At 37.1% G+C, this 17,340-nt stretch overlaps 1 protein-coding gene across 1 annotated transcript in view; it reads left to right on the top strand.

The window, feature by feature from the left end:
- Positions 1-948: 948 nt before the first annotated feature.
- The window catches only part of pax7a (paired box 7a), a 54,265-nt gene continuing 37,873 nt past the window's right edge, over positions 949-17,340 (top strand). Inside the window, 6 exon segments of the mRNA XM_043251299.1 lie at positions 949-1,118; positions 1,207-1,381; positions 2,533-2,603; positions 2,605-2,769; positions 2,959-3,103; positions 3,364-3,492. Of these exon segments, the coding sequence (XP_043107234.1) occupies positions 1,297-1,381; positions 2,533-2,603; positions 2,605-2,769; positions 2,959-3,103; positions 3,364-3,492 (595 nt within the window). The 5' untranslated portion in view covers positions 949-1,118; positions 1,207-1,296.

Below are 17,340 nucleotides of genomic sequence, written 5' to 3'. Positions count from 1 at the left end.
CTCTTGAAAATGAAATTTTAATCCTAAACTCAAAAGCGTTTTTTTCGATCAAAAACACGAAAAAGAACGTTATTCAGGCTAGAGGAAGAGGGTTCATCATTGTTGAGTTTAAATTTCTAAACTAAATAACAAAACGTTATTTCTAACGTTTATTTATTTTTATGCTTTTTTAATAAAACCACGCACGTTGTTTTGATTAATTTTCACACTGAATTTTTCAATATCTCAGCCATTTATTTATTCATTGAGATCACCATGACCCTCTTTGGCCCTCTTAGTCTAAGGTGCACAGGTTGGGATACACCCTTATTTCTGTTCTTTCTAAATACAAAAATAATGTAGTATGTTAGAGCCTTGATAGGTTTTAATGATACCGCACTATAAATCAATGAACATCTGCCTTGTTTCTCAGTTTATGCACAAGAATCGCTTGGCTAATTAATGGAGGAATGCCACACCACGAATCTACAAAATATGTTAAACTATGAAATTCGTGCAAGGTTGAATTTTACAAATGGCTACAAACCTATTTCGGCAGAACGCGTTTAAGGTCACAGATTTCCTACTGCAATGGCACAATTAATAATTAATGATATTTATTTATTATTAATTCCGATTGGTAATAAAAAATATATAGTAATATTAATAATAATACATAGGCCTATTATATTATATTATGTGTTTAAGAGATAAATGTTAAGGTCGTGTCTTCCCAGTCCAGGGAGAGTCCAAAGCATTAAAGTGACGTTTCAGTTTAAATGACAGATGAATGAAAACTCTTTGTAACATTTCCTGTGTTGACTTAGAGAGAAAATGGGAGGGTGATGTATGTGTGTGTGTGTGTGTTTGCTGCAAAGTTCCGCCGGATTGGACGGCAGGTCTTGGGCATTACCCTTTCTCTCCATGATGAATAAAAGAGTGCTGGAGAGCCTATCGTTACGCGCGCTTCCTCCTCCCACTATGTGCGCCAAAGTTGGCCACTTAAACTCCTCTCAGGCAGCAAACAGGAGCTGTAATCAAAACTAGCAGAACCTCTCACTAATATTTACTCACAGTTGCTTCAGAGCACATTTCATGATTTCCTCTGCTCATCCTGCTGTTGGTTTTTGGTATCCACTGTAAGAACTTTTTTTCTTCTGCACGTTTGGCATTGTCTACTGGTGTGTGTTTGGATTTCTTTTTACGTTTGTTTTGGACCTGTTACAGTTTCCACGGCGCAAACAACACTGGAGATTTCTGTGTGATTGATTTCTTTAATTTATTAGTGAGCGATTAAATTGTTTGGGGGTAGCTGGAATGGCTACTTTACCAGGAACAGTTCCTCGAATGATGCGGCCAGCACCAGGCCAGAACTACCCACGAACCGGATTCCCGTTAGAAGGTACGGAAACAGTTCTTGTTGTTTTTCTTATTCTAAAATAAAAACACATTGCTCATTTGTAACTGTAATTTATAAAGCATACACATACACACACACACACACACACACACACACACACACACACACACACACACACACACACACACACACATATATATATATATATATATATATATATATATATATATATATATATATATATATATATATGGGTAAGGTATGTCAAACGCATTTCACGCGTTACAAATGGTAAAAAGGAACAAAATGTTTGACCTGAACGGAATTTGGAAAAGTAGACTAATTATAATTCAGAACAAAAACTTTTAATAACTGACACTGAAGCTTATTTTATTTTTTTTAATCATCTTGCAGACTGAGTAAAATGTTCTGAACGTGTTTTTTTCATGCGCCGGTTGCGCATTAAATGGAAAACTCTTTCCTGGATCGAGTGAATTCGTGCTTAAGAGCAGTTTGACGAAACACTAGCAAACCCACGAATCCTGCAATCTGTGGGATTTGCTGAAGTATCTCGCAGCACTGAATGGAAATAAAACACACAGCTGAGAGCTGGCTCAAAGCATCACACTAATATTTGTGTTGCATGACTGGGAATAATCGAGGTTTAAAGTGGCACGTCTTTAGTGCCTCTTGAATGGCAATTAGTGTCCTCAAGTGTTACATCCTCTCGTAACACATCAGATGGACTGATAGTAGGATGTAGAAGGATTCTTTCAAGAAAGAAAATATAGGAGATTTTTGGATTAATTCTCCTCCAGGCTCTGATTTATCATTATTCGTATCGTCATATAAACAGTAGACCTTTGGCGAGAGTAGTTTCAAAATCTTCTCTACATATCACGTGATAAATAATATTATCTGATGTGATTAATTAGAATGACAGCATATAGATGCGATATATTTTTGTGATAAATCGTGTACGAAGCCTGAAGGGCTCACTTGCAGGATTTCCCACTCAAAACTCGATGACATTAAATCACTCACAAGTAAAATGCACTTTACATTTATGGATCGTTTTTGCATGCCTAAATACAACACGTCATTTGAAATGGATGTTTTAAAAGTGTCACAGTCATATCTGATATGTCGTTTCCTTTGTTCAAACTTTCTTTTTGGGCCTGGGATGTTTGCAGTCTCAACGCCTCTGGGTCAAGGTCGGGTGAACCAGCTCGGTGGAGTTTTCATCAACGGAAGGCCACTGCCGAAATCATATTCGACACAAAATAGTGGAAATGGCCCATCACGGCATCCGACCCTGTGTGATCTCTAGACAGCTGCGGGTCTCACACGGCTGCGTGTCCAAAATCCTCTGCCGCTACCAGGAGACTGGTTCCATTCGTCCGGGAGCGATAGGTGGAAGCAAACCGAGGGTGAGTGAACGATGTCGAAATAAAAGACACGTTTATGCATTTAACAAATACCAAGGGCGGTTGATAAATAAATGTGAATTAATATGCATGTATTTAAATGTAAATACTTGTGGAATCGATAGTAAACGAAATGCGCGTTTCTTGTGCTGTTTTATTTTTCCCATCCGCATTTTTGGTTCTACGCTAAAGCAAGTTGCAACGCCCGACGTTGAGAAGAGAATTGAGGAATACAAACGCGAGAATCCAGGGATGTTCAGCTGGGAAATCCGGGATAAATTGCTGAAGGACGGGGTGTGTGACAGGGGCACGGTTCCTTCAGGTGAGGCCTCTTCCGGTAAGCACCATTTCATTCTTATTGACATTAAGAGGACGTTACGCTCGTCGCAGTATCTATTCAATATATATATATATATATATATATATATATATATATATATATATATATATATATATATATATATATATATATATATATATATTAGTTTTATTTAATTTTGGATTTTTTTTGTTTTGCAGTTGAATTCTAGCGTACATTTTTAGTGTGCATTGTTATGTTATATTTGGCGTTACAGTGATTATTATCTCTCTTTATAGTTAGCTCCATTAGTCGGGTTTTGAGAGCTCGTTTTGGCAAGAAAGATGACGATGACGAGTGTGATAAAAAAGATGAAGACGGAGAAAAGAAAACCAAGCACAGCATCGATGGGATTCTCGGGGATAAAGGTCAGAGGCCGTTACATTTCTCATTTTGTGCGAATAGAAGCGAAGAAACGCGGTGCGTAAAAAGTTGCTGCATTTTTAACTCTCACGGAAGATGTTTTTGAGGTGTGGAGTGGTTGTATTGACAGATCGTGATGGACCGGGGCTGTAATTGCTGCTGTTGTTGCAATTGATATTTCATTAGGCATTTATTTGAAAGGGACAGATGCTGCGGTCCTTCATTCTCGCCAGGGGGAATCTGCGCGCCCCCCTTGGAAAAAAAAACGGCACAAATAGCTCTCATTATTCATGCTGCTAGCTGTTCGGTACTTACTCAATTATTTATGTGAGCCCTGACGTCAGGTATTTAGCCGGGTAAATTAATTTGTGTGGCACATTCCATTTCCATCGCGTTTTAACGACCCCCTAAACGACAACTGACAGTTTGACCCATTTGAGAAACCGTGTCAGTTTAAGCGACTACATTATACGAGACATGTGGACCCCGTGGAGGTGACTTGTTTTGGCAACATTTATTAAGAATTATTATTATTATCTTCATAATATTGTGAAATGAACGTGATAATTAGAAAATCCAGCAATCCGAAAATGTATTAAAGGTCGGGCTTCGTACTAAATTTAAATCGTTTATGTTTTATTTTAGGTCGTATAATGCATTTCTATTATATTTAAGGAAATAATTAAACATTAGCGTACTATTATAAAATGTAATGTAATTCGAAATAGTCATGTTGTATTATTTTAATTATGCGATATATATATATATATATATATATATATATATATATATATATATATATATATATATATATATATATATATATATATATATATAATTTTAGTTGTATAGCCAGTTATAATACCTCTTTTAAACGTGGTTATGAACAATCTCGTTTTAAGCCTTTGTAACCTTTAGACTGAAATACAAAAGAGAACGGCTCTGGAGCAGGGCAGCAAAAAGAGTAACTGGACCGTTGACCCCATTCAAAGATCCCAAAAAAGAGGGGAAAACTTTGTACAAAGGGTAGTAAAAAAAGAAAGGCAGATAAATTATTCAGTGCTCCCTGCTGGTAGATAGTTTTGTAATATGAAGGAGCGTTTGCAATCGTAAGCTCAACATTTCATGGTGCAAAACGGCGTCTTTTGTGCGGGTTCAGTTGCGCGTAACCGCGCAGTTGGTTTAAGACAAAGTAAAGCTTTTACATTTACACTTCTTTAAATGGTTTCTTTAAAATAACTGGCGTATAATTATAACGATATTTTGCGATTGATTAATCAATCAGTTTTAAATAAAAAAATATCTGCAGTTGCGCGCTTTTCCTGTATTCTCACAAGTTATGCGCTCAGATGTCATGCCTCCAAAATTAATTTTATATGCATTTATACACAGGCCAAAACTGATATTCCTTAATAAACAAATGCATGAAAAGCAATTTTTGTTGCTGTCCACTGGTTATGGTTGTTCATTTGTTGGGAATGTTGCGAGTGCGTCATCTCTAGGTTAATTATTCCATAAATCTGTCGTTTATAGTGTCTCATCTTCTGCACAACACACGAATCCACTGTTAAATTCTTTGAAGGGATTCTTTAAGTTTACCATCCGGATAACATTTAATAATGTTAAGACTTATTAGAGCTGCTGTGTGTTGAATGGGCGTCTGTGTTGCTGAGGAGTGTAATAGCTCGGAGGCACCGGTAAGAAACACACTGATCCCGCAGCAGCTCTCGCGCCGGGGTTTCGCGCACAAACGTAATGTAGAAGAGCTTTTAAGCCCTGATTAAACTGAGCCCCTTTATTTCTTTTCACTTTCATCTCTAAACGGCTCACAGTGACTCGCCCAGGGCGTAAATTCATGAGATTTGGAGTTTATTTTACATGATATTTATTTATTTAAGGTATGCAAAATACAACAATTGTTTATTACGTGAAGTATTAAACTGATTGCTATCTAGTTCACCAGAAAAGTCCTCAGATTTTCGGTGACTTATTTTGACATGCGATATTTTAATTTGATGTCAGTTGATTAAAAATGTCATACCTCATATATATATATATATATATATATATATATATATATATATATATATATATATATATATATATATATATATATATATAAACAAACAAACGATATAAACTTTGACTGTGCTCCCTACACCCTGAGAAGATCTCCGTGTACCTAACCTTAATAGCCTTAACTATGACTTCCACATTTGGTTTAGTGGGCATTACAATAATAATAATATTGTGCACCTGCTATCCTCGTTACGGAGATAAAAAACAAATATGATGAGCGACAGCACAGTTAGCACAAACCTGCCAAACCTAATTAGTCTTTAATGGGTTCCAGCCCCGCGCCTGACAGCTCACCTGGTGCTCTTTTTGTCTGGAGGAGCATCGGTAAAACGCGACCACACGTCCATTTACGAGGTTAGCACTGGACACTTCAGCAGATCTGTGGATTACCTGAGCTTTTCAGACTAATCAAACAGACTTCAGCCAGGGGGTTTAAGAGTGTTGTTATGGGATAATAGTGATGAAAACCTGTAGGCGAGACGGATGCGAGCGATGCGCAGACTCGGTTTTTACTGTATATAGGAACAAAAATTCATACTTTTATAAGGTAACATTGCTCATGTGATGAAACGCGAAGAATACTCTAGAATAGCAGTTTCTTATAGTTTTTTTTATATTGTATATAATATAGTATCGGCACCCTAGACGCGCACCAGCAGGGCATTTTCTCTCTTGCTTCACATTTATATGAAAATAAAGCAGATACTTTCCAACCTAAAGCCGCACTGAAAGAGAGGCATAGGGAGACATTTTAAACAAATCCATCTGGAATAGAATATGTTACAGGGACACACACACACACACACACACACACAGAGGAAGATTAAGTGAAAGTAAGGGGAAGTTATTTAGCTATTAATATTTTTTTCTCCTCAGGCGTAGAGAGTGACTCCATCTGCACTTTCTTGCAGCTATTTTGGCTGGGCTGAAATTGTGGGAGACCCAAATGTTGGGCAGAGATAACATAACCATCAGAGTGTGGACCATCACTGCATTAAACACGGATTAACCTCTTCTCTCCCGTCACCCTGTCTCAACGCAACTCGAGAATTTGACTGGCGAGGGATTTTCTTTAGTGTATAGAGTCCAGGGTTTAATCCATAAATCAGCATTACAGTAAACAACAACTATATAGTTACAGTTATATACGAAATGTCACGTATAATGTATTTTATTTATTTATTTTCCCTAGTTTTTCTCCTTTATGCTCCGGTATTAACCATTTTTGTTGACAGGGATAATAAGTTGAACAGATATAAGCTCATAATAATATTACACTGAAGCTAGTGATTATAACGGTTGCGTCAGTTTCGCCATTGCAGAGCTAGTTGCTTAAAATCCAGATAAATGCAGTTCTAATTCCTGGAACCAATCAAATTTAGCCCACCGAACCAGACGCAATTGACCATGATTTGCATTGAAGCATTGGTGATGCTGACATTTTTTTTTCCAATTGCCAAAACAATTTACTTTAATTTTTTTTATTTTACGTTTTCTCTTTTTTTTTCTTTCTTTACACGCTTACTTGCTATCATAACAGCAATGCTAATTTTCACCATGTAAAATAATAATATGAGTATGTATATTCTCTTTTCTAAGCTTTGCTGAGTGATGAAATGAACGATATTCGTGATCCAGCGCATATTAGCAATGAGAAAAAAATCCTGACAATTCGTCTTGTGTATTAATGTGACTTTCATTGACTCCGCTGTGATGCTTAATTGGTATCCGTTTGGGGACAATAGACTAGTTTCAAATGTCGTTTTAAGAGCGCGGGTGACCTGTGAACTCGAGACGGGGGCCTGAATTTGTCAAGATGTGAGTTTTGATGTGTTTCAGAGATGTTTAAAAATAACCAAACCCGGTAAGGATGATGTGAATGAGGGCTCAGGCAGTTAAGGGAAATTGAGAAGCTTATGATCTTTGATCCGTGGATGTCTTTTGCTTATCAAAAACACTTGAGACGACTGCAGTACAAAGCGACTTCATATTACCGCTTGACTGTTCATTAAATGCGGTTTGCCATCTGGGACGGTGTAAATCTCCGCACAGATGTTATGGAGAATATCATTCTCTTATATCGGAGAGAATTCTTGTAATAGCGCGGTTTTCACTCCCCAGCTGTTAACCTAACGCGCAGAAGACTTTTTTTTCCCCCGCACATAAACGCTGTTTTATCATCTGCTTCAGCTAATAACCAGAGAGGATTTCATTTTTCAACTTTTCAAGGGCTTTGGAGCCCAAATGTAATACATGAATCACACATAATTTATCTGCGCGGATGTGTGCTCGGTTCTTTGTGCGTAATTCTCTCTCCATGCGAGCAATGGATATTGTATTTGGTGCGTTCGTATCTGGTTAATGTTTGTAATGGGGACTTAAATACACAATTGATTCTGACATGCAAATTGTCGCTTCCGTTTTAGCCATTTGATTTGTGAGGGCGGGTCACACTTGACACACACAAGCTGTGATACAGGCCTCATTAAACTCTGTGTGTGTGTGTGTGTGTGTTGGGGAGGGGGTCTAAAATGCATCCAAAACACAGCGCAAAATTTCGAACACACGAACCATTAAAATATGTGCTTTTATTTGCTGCGATATTTTATTTTGTTGCATCTGATTACACACGAACATTACGGACGGATTGTGCTTCAAAACACATTAGTTTTGTGTTCCAAAATCAGTGCGCAACATTCTTAAGTGCTGTGTAAAAAAATCTTATTTATATGACAGAAACCCAGGTGTTTATGCCAAATATTTTTGAAGACATGCCTGCCGGATTACAATTTATTAACCGTATGAACACATCGACGAAAGGCAGGTTGTTTGTAGGGTTCAAACATTAATATAGCTGTTTATATTCATGCATTCGAAAACATAAAAGGGCGCAGTAGTTGTTAATTAATTATTTTGCTATTATTTTGCTTCCGTTGTACTTTACGCATTTGTCTTAAATCTTTACGCACTTTTTTTCAGCGCGGGCGTGTGGATTTAACTAATGGAGCGTTTCAGTCGCGTTGATCGGTGTTTTAGAGACCCGTTCAAGTGGCTTTTAAGGAACAATAGAGGATCCCGGGATGCGGTAAATGGCAGTGACCGGTAACCCCTCTCATACTCGGGCAGGTCATTGCGCTTCAGTGAGCACAGCTTAGAGAGCTGAGAATCACCTCTGAGAAAGTCATCTCAGCAACAAGTGATACGCCGAATTTATAAAATTCTGCATCCGAAACTCAAATCGCCCTGATCGATGAACATTTGTTGCAAGATAATTACTAGTGTTAAGTATTAAGTAGCCTAATCGTTATAGGCTACGATTTAGTCTAAATGAAACAACAGCAACAGCCATACGCATATGAAATATTAACCAAACGAAAACAAAGGGAGAAAACGTATTATTAATTGTAACCACTACAGTTTATTATTGTTTTTTATCCGTTCATTTTATATAAATAACATATTGTAGTTTTTTTTTTACTTGACCAGGCTTTCAAGACGCCGAAACGATCGCGCCGAACTTGTCAAATCTAATTAAGCGCTTCCTTCACAGACACTGTATAACAATAATAAGAATTATTATTATATTCGTGTGGGTGTGTATTAAAATCTATTTAATTTAAATGTAATAATATTATGAAAATATTAAATATTATTATTAATAAATACAGTCGGAAGACGAAAGGCGGCGATTTTTTTTTTTTTTTTTTGTGTATTTCATTTCATGGATTTGCGCCCTGTTAATTTAGCAAGTTTGTGATTTTTTTTTTTTTTTTTTGTCGTTCCGGACCCCACAGGCGAAAAGGCGAGACGCAGCTTGGACTGTGGCGATCCGTTCTAATTGGGGATGAAATTCATTAGAGAAGACATCCATTTAAGACCTTTAAGTTTTCCACACATTTTAAAGGTATGAGAATGGATTAATGGCTTATAGCCAATACTGAAATTTATTGCCTCTTTGAAATTTGTGCTGCCTGTCTAACGGGTGTCACAGGAAGCACTTAGAAAAATGAACAAATAAATACCAGTTCCGCAAGCGTAATATCTTTAAAGTGAACGACTGAAGCAGGTGATGGTTTATGCAAGCTTTTTATATTTTTATAGGCTAATGCAGTTTGAAATGATCTCTATCCAAGTGTCCTGGGTTGATTTGTAATGATCTCTGCTCTTTGAGTCTGCTCTTTGTGTATTGTGAACATATTTACTCTCCCGTTTGCATTCTCACACTTTGTGTGCATTTGAATGTGTGTTTTTCTCTTTTGGAATAAGATATGAAGTGATGCTCGGATCATCCTCTCACTTTTGAATGGAGGAGAAATCAATTGTCTCCTTCCCCTTTATGGGGGGAGCATTTTGTTCTTTTAATTGAATGCTGCCTTTTTTTCTTGTGTTGGGCCTAAGACTCCTCTGAAGTCTAGCAGCCTTCTTTCTCCATTGTCAGAGAAACTGCTCCTAAAAAGGAAAAAAAGAAAGAAAAGAGCAGAAGAAAAAAGAACTCTGTTATTTTCTGTCTGGAGATTCAGTGTGCAGGCTATTCAGGCCAGTTGATGAACTCCTTCAAAAAGTTTATTAAGGGTATGAAAACAATGTAGACTAAAGCCTTTGGGCTCGCGGACAGACAGTTTATAAACTAGCGGCCATTGTGCCTCGAAGGCAGATGCATGAATACTTTTGAATGGGGACTTCAAACTGACACGATGGGGCTGGACAGCAGCCTGTTTAGTGAAGAGGGCTTCTGGAAGAGACAGGCTCAGTGTGTTGTCTGCATTAATGTACATCTGTAGGGACTGGGGGTGAATCCCCACTCCAGCACACTAAGATGGAAATGCCACATTCAGAGCCAGTGAGAGCTGATTTTGAGATGTCTAATATCACAAATGTAAATTTTTAACATAAATAAATTCAAATAATTTTTTTATGGATTATTATGCATAAAACGTATATGCATTTTCACTACTAGTCAATTCTAAATTTTATTATGCATATTACTGCATTGCAATTTTGCATCTTGCGTGATGATCATATTCTTAGAAAAATTAGTAAATCCTTGTGATTGTAATGTTTTGTAGTCACGGTGCATAAAAGTATGTGAACGAACATGCCATTGCAAAGAAAGTTACACATGAGGTGAAGTTCACAAGTCCGAAAATGTATCCATTTTGCATTCAATTATAATTGAATTGTTTATATATATATATATATATATATATATATATATATATATATATATATATATATATATATATATATATATATATATGTTGCATCATATAGTGTGTGCTGATAATTATGTTCTCCAGTATAATTTGAGATGTTCCAAAGAGCACCATGTGCTTTAATGAAAGAAGATCAGACCATATACTGTATACAAAGACACGTCAATAATTTGCTTATTTGATTAAAGACTTATAAATAGGGCAGAAAATGTTCTTTGTTATGTTGTGTACATATACAGTATATACAGGTTTAAATGAAAGTTTTCTGTACCTCGCTATAACCTTTTAGTTGTTTTGCCTATATAATATATAGTAAAATAGATAGATACAAAACAGCCATTTCCTCAACTTTTCTTTTCTCTTTCATCTCTATCAAAAAGTAAAGTGTGTGATTGGTGCCCATAAAGTACTTGTAATCATCCTAAAGAGATCTGCATCAAGCTGTACAAACAGCCCTCGCTCGGCTCAGCTCTGGCAGGTGTCAACATTAGCAACACAATTGGCTCTCAGAGCTTCACCGCACTGAGGCGGCTAACTTTAACTGTATGAGATGCCATGAAAAGAAGACCATGAAGAGGTTGTGGAGGGGAGGAGGGAGATTATGCTTTGAGGCAGCTATTAGTGGGGATGAAGCTTCTCTAAACAAACAGCGGAGAGAAAGAAACCCAAGAAAAGATCAATAATGTGTTAGTTTTCTAGGCTAAGCCATGATGGATCTCAAGTACCCGTTTTTTTTTTGTATTATTATTTTTTCATTTTTCTTAGAAATTGTTTTTCTTGATATTATAGGTATTGGCAATCCAATTTGGGCTTAAATCATAAGAAGCATTTTTTTAAAACACGCTCTGTGTGTTGCATGTCTATTTATGACACATGTAGGGTGAATAAATTGTTTGTTTCGATTTAAATCTCTTACAGCAAGAGAGCTATGAATACAGGTACTTGTATCATTGACTCATTAAGAAATTAGTTCATACTGAATATTCAGAGAAAGAAGAGACACAAGAAAAGGTCTCCATTAGCCTTTTCCACATTGAATTCCACATCTCATTGCTGACTAGGCTAAACAACTGAGATATTAAAGAGATCTCATATATTTTCCTTTCTATTCTGTGCTCACCCTACTCTAATGCCTTTTTCTGCAGCACAGGACATTTTGAAAACTTTGAGATTGGACAAATTCTGTAATCATAGGTTGTAATTGGTCTCGGTCAGTGTCAAGACGATGTCTGCAAGTCTTTCCTTTCATTTGACAGAGGTTTTACTCAAAGGCAGGAGGAGATATTGGTAAAGGAATGAGTTGACATCAGGGTTGAATTCTCATGTAAGTGCTTGTGTTGACAAGATAAACAAGGTTTCCAAAAGTCATTTATCTATCTTTCTATCTATCCTCGTCTGGTGGATCTTGACCGTGCCATTGGAAAGGACAAGAGTGCTCAGTTCTCTATAGTAGTTCCCATGGGGCTTTGCCTCAATGTTTTTCCTTGAGCGAAGGCAATTTTGCTTTAATTGGTTGTTTTAGACTCCTTTCTTGTCACACACTCAGGATAGCTCTCTGAAAACAAATAGAAAGGAAAAGTGTCTCTTGTTTTCTCCAGGGTTTTATGTGAAGCACATCGTTCAAAGTAAGGATTTTGATTGAATTTTCTGCCTTTGAAAAAAAGCTTCTTGCTGAATATTATATAATTCCAACACAGGTGAAATAGATATAAATGTTTTTTGCTTTTTTTTGCATCTACAAGATTAATGTTTAATTCTATGTTTCAGATTAATGTTTAAAAAGGTCACTGCTTATTGGCATAGACCTGCTACTTATTTCATCAGGTTTTAATGTGTTAAATTATTTAAATTCCAGCGAACCAGTGAAAATGTGATCCATTTTACTCATACTGCACATTTGGGATTGTAAATATGTGGCATGCATATTCGTCAGTCAAATGCACCACATATACTTATAGCAATGTAATTTTTTCATTGTCTGGCATTTTATGAATTAAATTCCTACAATCAATGATTCTCCAGTTTTTTGTAAATTGCCTTAGCGACTGAGATAAAACTAGAACATCTAAAACATCTTTTCACCCATCTTCCATCTGTCAACATCATATAATTTTTTTACTCTTATAAACAAAGCAGCATATTTAAAGATTGGCTTGTTTGGCTTTGTTTTGATTGGATCCGGTGTCTCCTAAGATCTGTGTGGTCTATTATATTTGTGGCCTATTTATATTTTAACTGCTGCTTAGGAAAACATTCGGCACGTTGTGATTTCTTGACTGATAAATCAGAAGGAATTCACTTGAAATGCATGCCACGTTCAGTGACAGACATAACATGGGGGGGTGCTAACTCTGCGTTAAAAGAGTTTCTGTTTTCTTCACAACCCATGTTAGAAGAAAACACAGGATCATAATAGAGCTAAATGTCTAAAAAATGTCTAAACCCCAACCCCCTGCGTTTTTCCCGCCTGCCATAGATGTCAAAGTTTTTGACATGCAGCTGGCACGGATACTGCCGGATTATTGTCATCCCCTGTTACACCAAGGCATGTTAGAAAGTACAGCAAGCATTCTCACTAATTTTATTACAATGGAGAAAATGCCCCACATAATGTGCAACACTAATTAAGTTTAGAGCAGTGTGCCCAGTCAGAGAGCTGATGAATTAGAGCCATTCACACCATGCTCGACTGCTTTAAAATCACCATTAGCCCATGCTACTTACGGCCATAACATCGCCCATTTTATGCTTTTGACCTGCTTTGCAAATCGCTTCATTATTTTCATACATGCAACGTGGGCCCGCTCATTTTTAAGGCTGTACCGAAAGACAATAAACACGTTCACTGAGTGTTGCAAATCAGAAATGTGTTTCGTCTTTCCAGCAAGTTAAAAAATACGTGGACGTTGACCGGTGAGCTTAGAGAGACTGTGAGCGTTGGAAAGTGAGCAGCCCCTGTAACTTCAAAGGGAAAAAAGCCAAGCCTTCCATTTTTAACTAATGGGTTTATTTAAGGCGTCCCCTGTCGGACCCTCCCTAGGGGAATGTACACTCTCATTTTAAAATACCCTTACCCTTAAGATACAATATAGAGTGCTGATCTCTGACTTTACGGTCAGCTGCTGTGACTGCGAGCTGATGTAAACTCAGAAAACAGGAAATATTAAAGACCTCCCTATGTCCTAAAGAATGTCTTGGGAATTTCATGTAGTATACAATGAATAAAAAAAGTATCAAAGTACGACTGTATAGATAGTGATTGATTTTTGTTTTTGACACATAATTTTCAATCTTTGTTTCTGACAAATCAGTATCTCAGTAGCATGTTCTAGACAGAAACGTGACAAAAATTAGATTTTTTCAGTTTGTTTTTCCAGCCTCTTACGGTTCTCTTATATAAAAAACACACAAAACAAGTTTTTATGCAGTTAAACATGCAAGATATTAATTGTAGAATTTCATAGGAAATTATCATTTTTATAGTGGAAAAAAGTTCTTTATATTTCCCACCAGGCACCAGTATTTGACATTAATTTGACAGTGACTTAATGTTGGAGTTTGATTACATAACCTGAAAATTACGAATATCAATGTCAGCTGACGTCTGTATTATCAATTTACCATTGACATTAGACGTTGAATATACATTTTGTTTACCTGATGTCGCAAATCAAATTTAACCAAATATCAACATCATTTGACGATGGTTCTTCTATGATGCTTCTGAAAGCACCCATTTTGGAACCTTTATTTTTAGACGAAGCACAGATCTCCAGTAGATCTCCTGACCTTTTAAAGAGCAAGCTAGGTCATCCATGCCATTTTTGTACCTTCTGGTACTCTGATAAGCCACAAATAGCATCTTTTGATAAGGATAAGCCAACAGTTGGTTTAGAAATTAGCATTTTTTTTGAATACTACCCAAAAAGTATGGCAATATCCCCCTCCAGAATGAACTCACACTGAGTTTTGTCTGTACTATAACCACTTTATGATGAAAGAATTATATGCCTTGACTCCAGAGCCGTCCTTCAGGCACATATCTCAATCCTTGAGTGCATTCCGTCTCCTACCTAAACTCCATCCTTTTACATTCTGGATAAAATAAACAGGCGCTTCTCAGAGCTCAGAGTTAGTATTTGATTTCCTGCATTGCTTTTTCCTTTCAAGCCTCCTGAAGGGGCTTCTGCACTATTGGCACGGACCCCTTGGGTTCCCTTTTTGCTTTGTGGTCCTTCTTAATTTCATTACTTTAGCTGTGACCTTAATTAGCAGGGAACCAACCCCAGGAAGCGAAATCCCATTTTGGCAAAAAAGGAAGGTTGTAGAAAACTAAGCCCCACTCCCTCGAAACAGAGGTAGGTAGGGTGACCCTCAAGAAAACGGCTCAGGGAGGCATCCTCCATTTCTCATTTCTCTCACTCCCTATGGTGACAGGAATTCAGTTCTTTTCAAAATATTCCTGCTTGGATGGAGCATGTGTATCGAGTTATAAATGGCTTTTTTCTTCCAAGGATTAAAATGATCAAAATGAAAATCCAATTTCAATATCAACCTCTAAAATAAGTTGACATTTGCAATAATTTATTTACCATTTTAATGGGCTCAAAACAATTTAATAGTTTGTTTGCTTTTTTTTGCACAGATACTATTTAAGCAGAACTAAGCTGGACAATGACTTCAAGAATTCAATAATAAAAAACCTCTAAATGAAAATTGATTGTTTAATCTTTAATCTTCATTTTACATAATTGACACACTCTTTTCCTATTTGATACTGTAAATTTGCAAAAGAGTATTAAAATGATTATTGGACTCACTAAAAATTGTCATGCTGCTCATAATATTAACTGCAAAAAAAAAACTAAATGTAAAAGTGTGGCAGCTTCTCCACTGGTTTCGATCAGACTTTTGAACATCGCTGCGTATTTGTATCAATGTTTATGTATAAAATCCCGCTATTCAAGTCCTTCACGCTCTCATATTTCGGCATGCCTGTCCCCTGGCGCTGGGGCATAGGGAGTCAATATGTCAGCATTTATCGATACCCCACTGAGCTACGCGGGGTTGTCAGGGCCCTATTCAGGCTCTAATGGCCCCCTGAGGTGCAGCGTCTATGCAGGCTGAAAGCGCAAAGAGGCCCAGGGCCCAGCCTGTTGTTGGACGTTAGGCGTGTGTTCCTATGGCCGCCCTGTGCCTTTACGCACATGACAAGAGCTATAAAAGAGCAACGCCTTTGCTGCTTCTTCTGCCCCTCTCTTAAACCGCTTTTTTCAACCTTTTCTTGAAAGAAAAAAGGTCTAATTGTTTGTTGTGGGAGCCAAAGATTATAGACCCTCCCCTCCTTTTGCACTTTTTTCCATTTGTCTGTTTTCTTTGGGCCCGTCTTTCTCTCTGCCGCTCTCGTAATTTCTAAAGGATGTGATTTTTATCCTGAATGTTGTGAATAGGGAAGCAAAAGAGGAACGATTCTGCGGGACTGCTTTTGACAATGGCAATGAGACACAAGAGACCCTTCAACTAGAGGAAATCATTGACTTCCATTAGTTACTTTTAGCTCTTATTTGTGACTGCATGAAAAAGTGCTGAGCAAGTGATTGCAGTGTGTTATCAACTGGCTATGTGTGGCTTTGAGTATTTTAATAACTTAATCATTCAATATAATATGTTAAAAGTTTGAGTAGTCAAATATTTGAGGCAGGCGTGTAGGTGTTTATATGGTGGGTGAAGCTGACCCACATTATCTGACTGATTTCAGTCAGGCATTTTCAAAGACTTTATTGCTTTAGTCAGGCTGAAAGTGCATGTAAATGCATTTGATGAGCATTGTTTCTCTCCAATGTTGTCTGTGGGAAAGCAACTCACGGATAACTTTCTGATGTTTCGATTGTTTCTCCTAGACAACGATGATGAGATATAATGGAGAACAAATGTAAGAGTTTTGACAACATCTCCTGCTTTTCAGATGTATCCCCTGAAAAAATGTCTTATGTAATTAGCATTTAAGAAGAACCCTTATTATTTGCTCTTTAATCAAAGGTCAAAGATTTCAATATGAAGACATCTCATCTGTTTTATTAAGGCTAAATGAACTGAACTGCTTTCCACTTATAATTCATAGCACTGCACTTTTAATGTAGGTAACTAGCATTGATTTTACTCATATTTTAAGAGAAGCTTTTGGTGAAAGGAATGATGCTACTGAGCAACCTTTATCCAGATACTCATTTTATTGTCAACATGCGATATTGCATCATAGTTATGTATGTATAAGCATATGTAATTGGTAATCCTAGCCTTTTCATGGACTTTTTGTTTGTTTGTTTGTTTATTTGAGCATTTCGTCAGATTGCCTTAACCCTGTGGGGGCAGGACCGGAAAAGTACGTTCAGCTCCATCTTCAACAATGCAAATTTTTCTGTCATTTATTTGATCTTGCTGTAAACCCCCCCAATTCTCCACCTCCCTCTCCCACCGTAGGCACAGCAGTATCAAAGGTTCAATCCCTAAACAGACCTGAGGAAACACGCTGAGTTTTATATTCAGGCCGTGAGCCAAAGA

Source organism: Puntigrus tetrazona, chromosome 11, assembly GCF_018831695.1.
Source record: "Puntigrus tetrazona isolate hp1 chromosome 11, ASM1883169v1, whole genome shotgun sequence".
Lineage (NCBI taxonomy): Eukaryota > Metazoa > Chordata > Actinopteri > Cypriniformes > Cyprinidae > Puntigrus > Puntigrus tetrazona.
The sequence above is the reverse complement of the archived record's forward strand: the minus strand, read 5'-3'. Positions and strand labels throughout refer to the sequence as shown.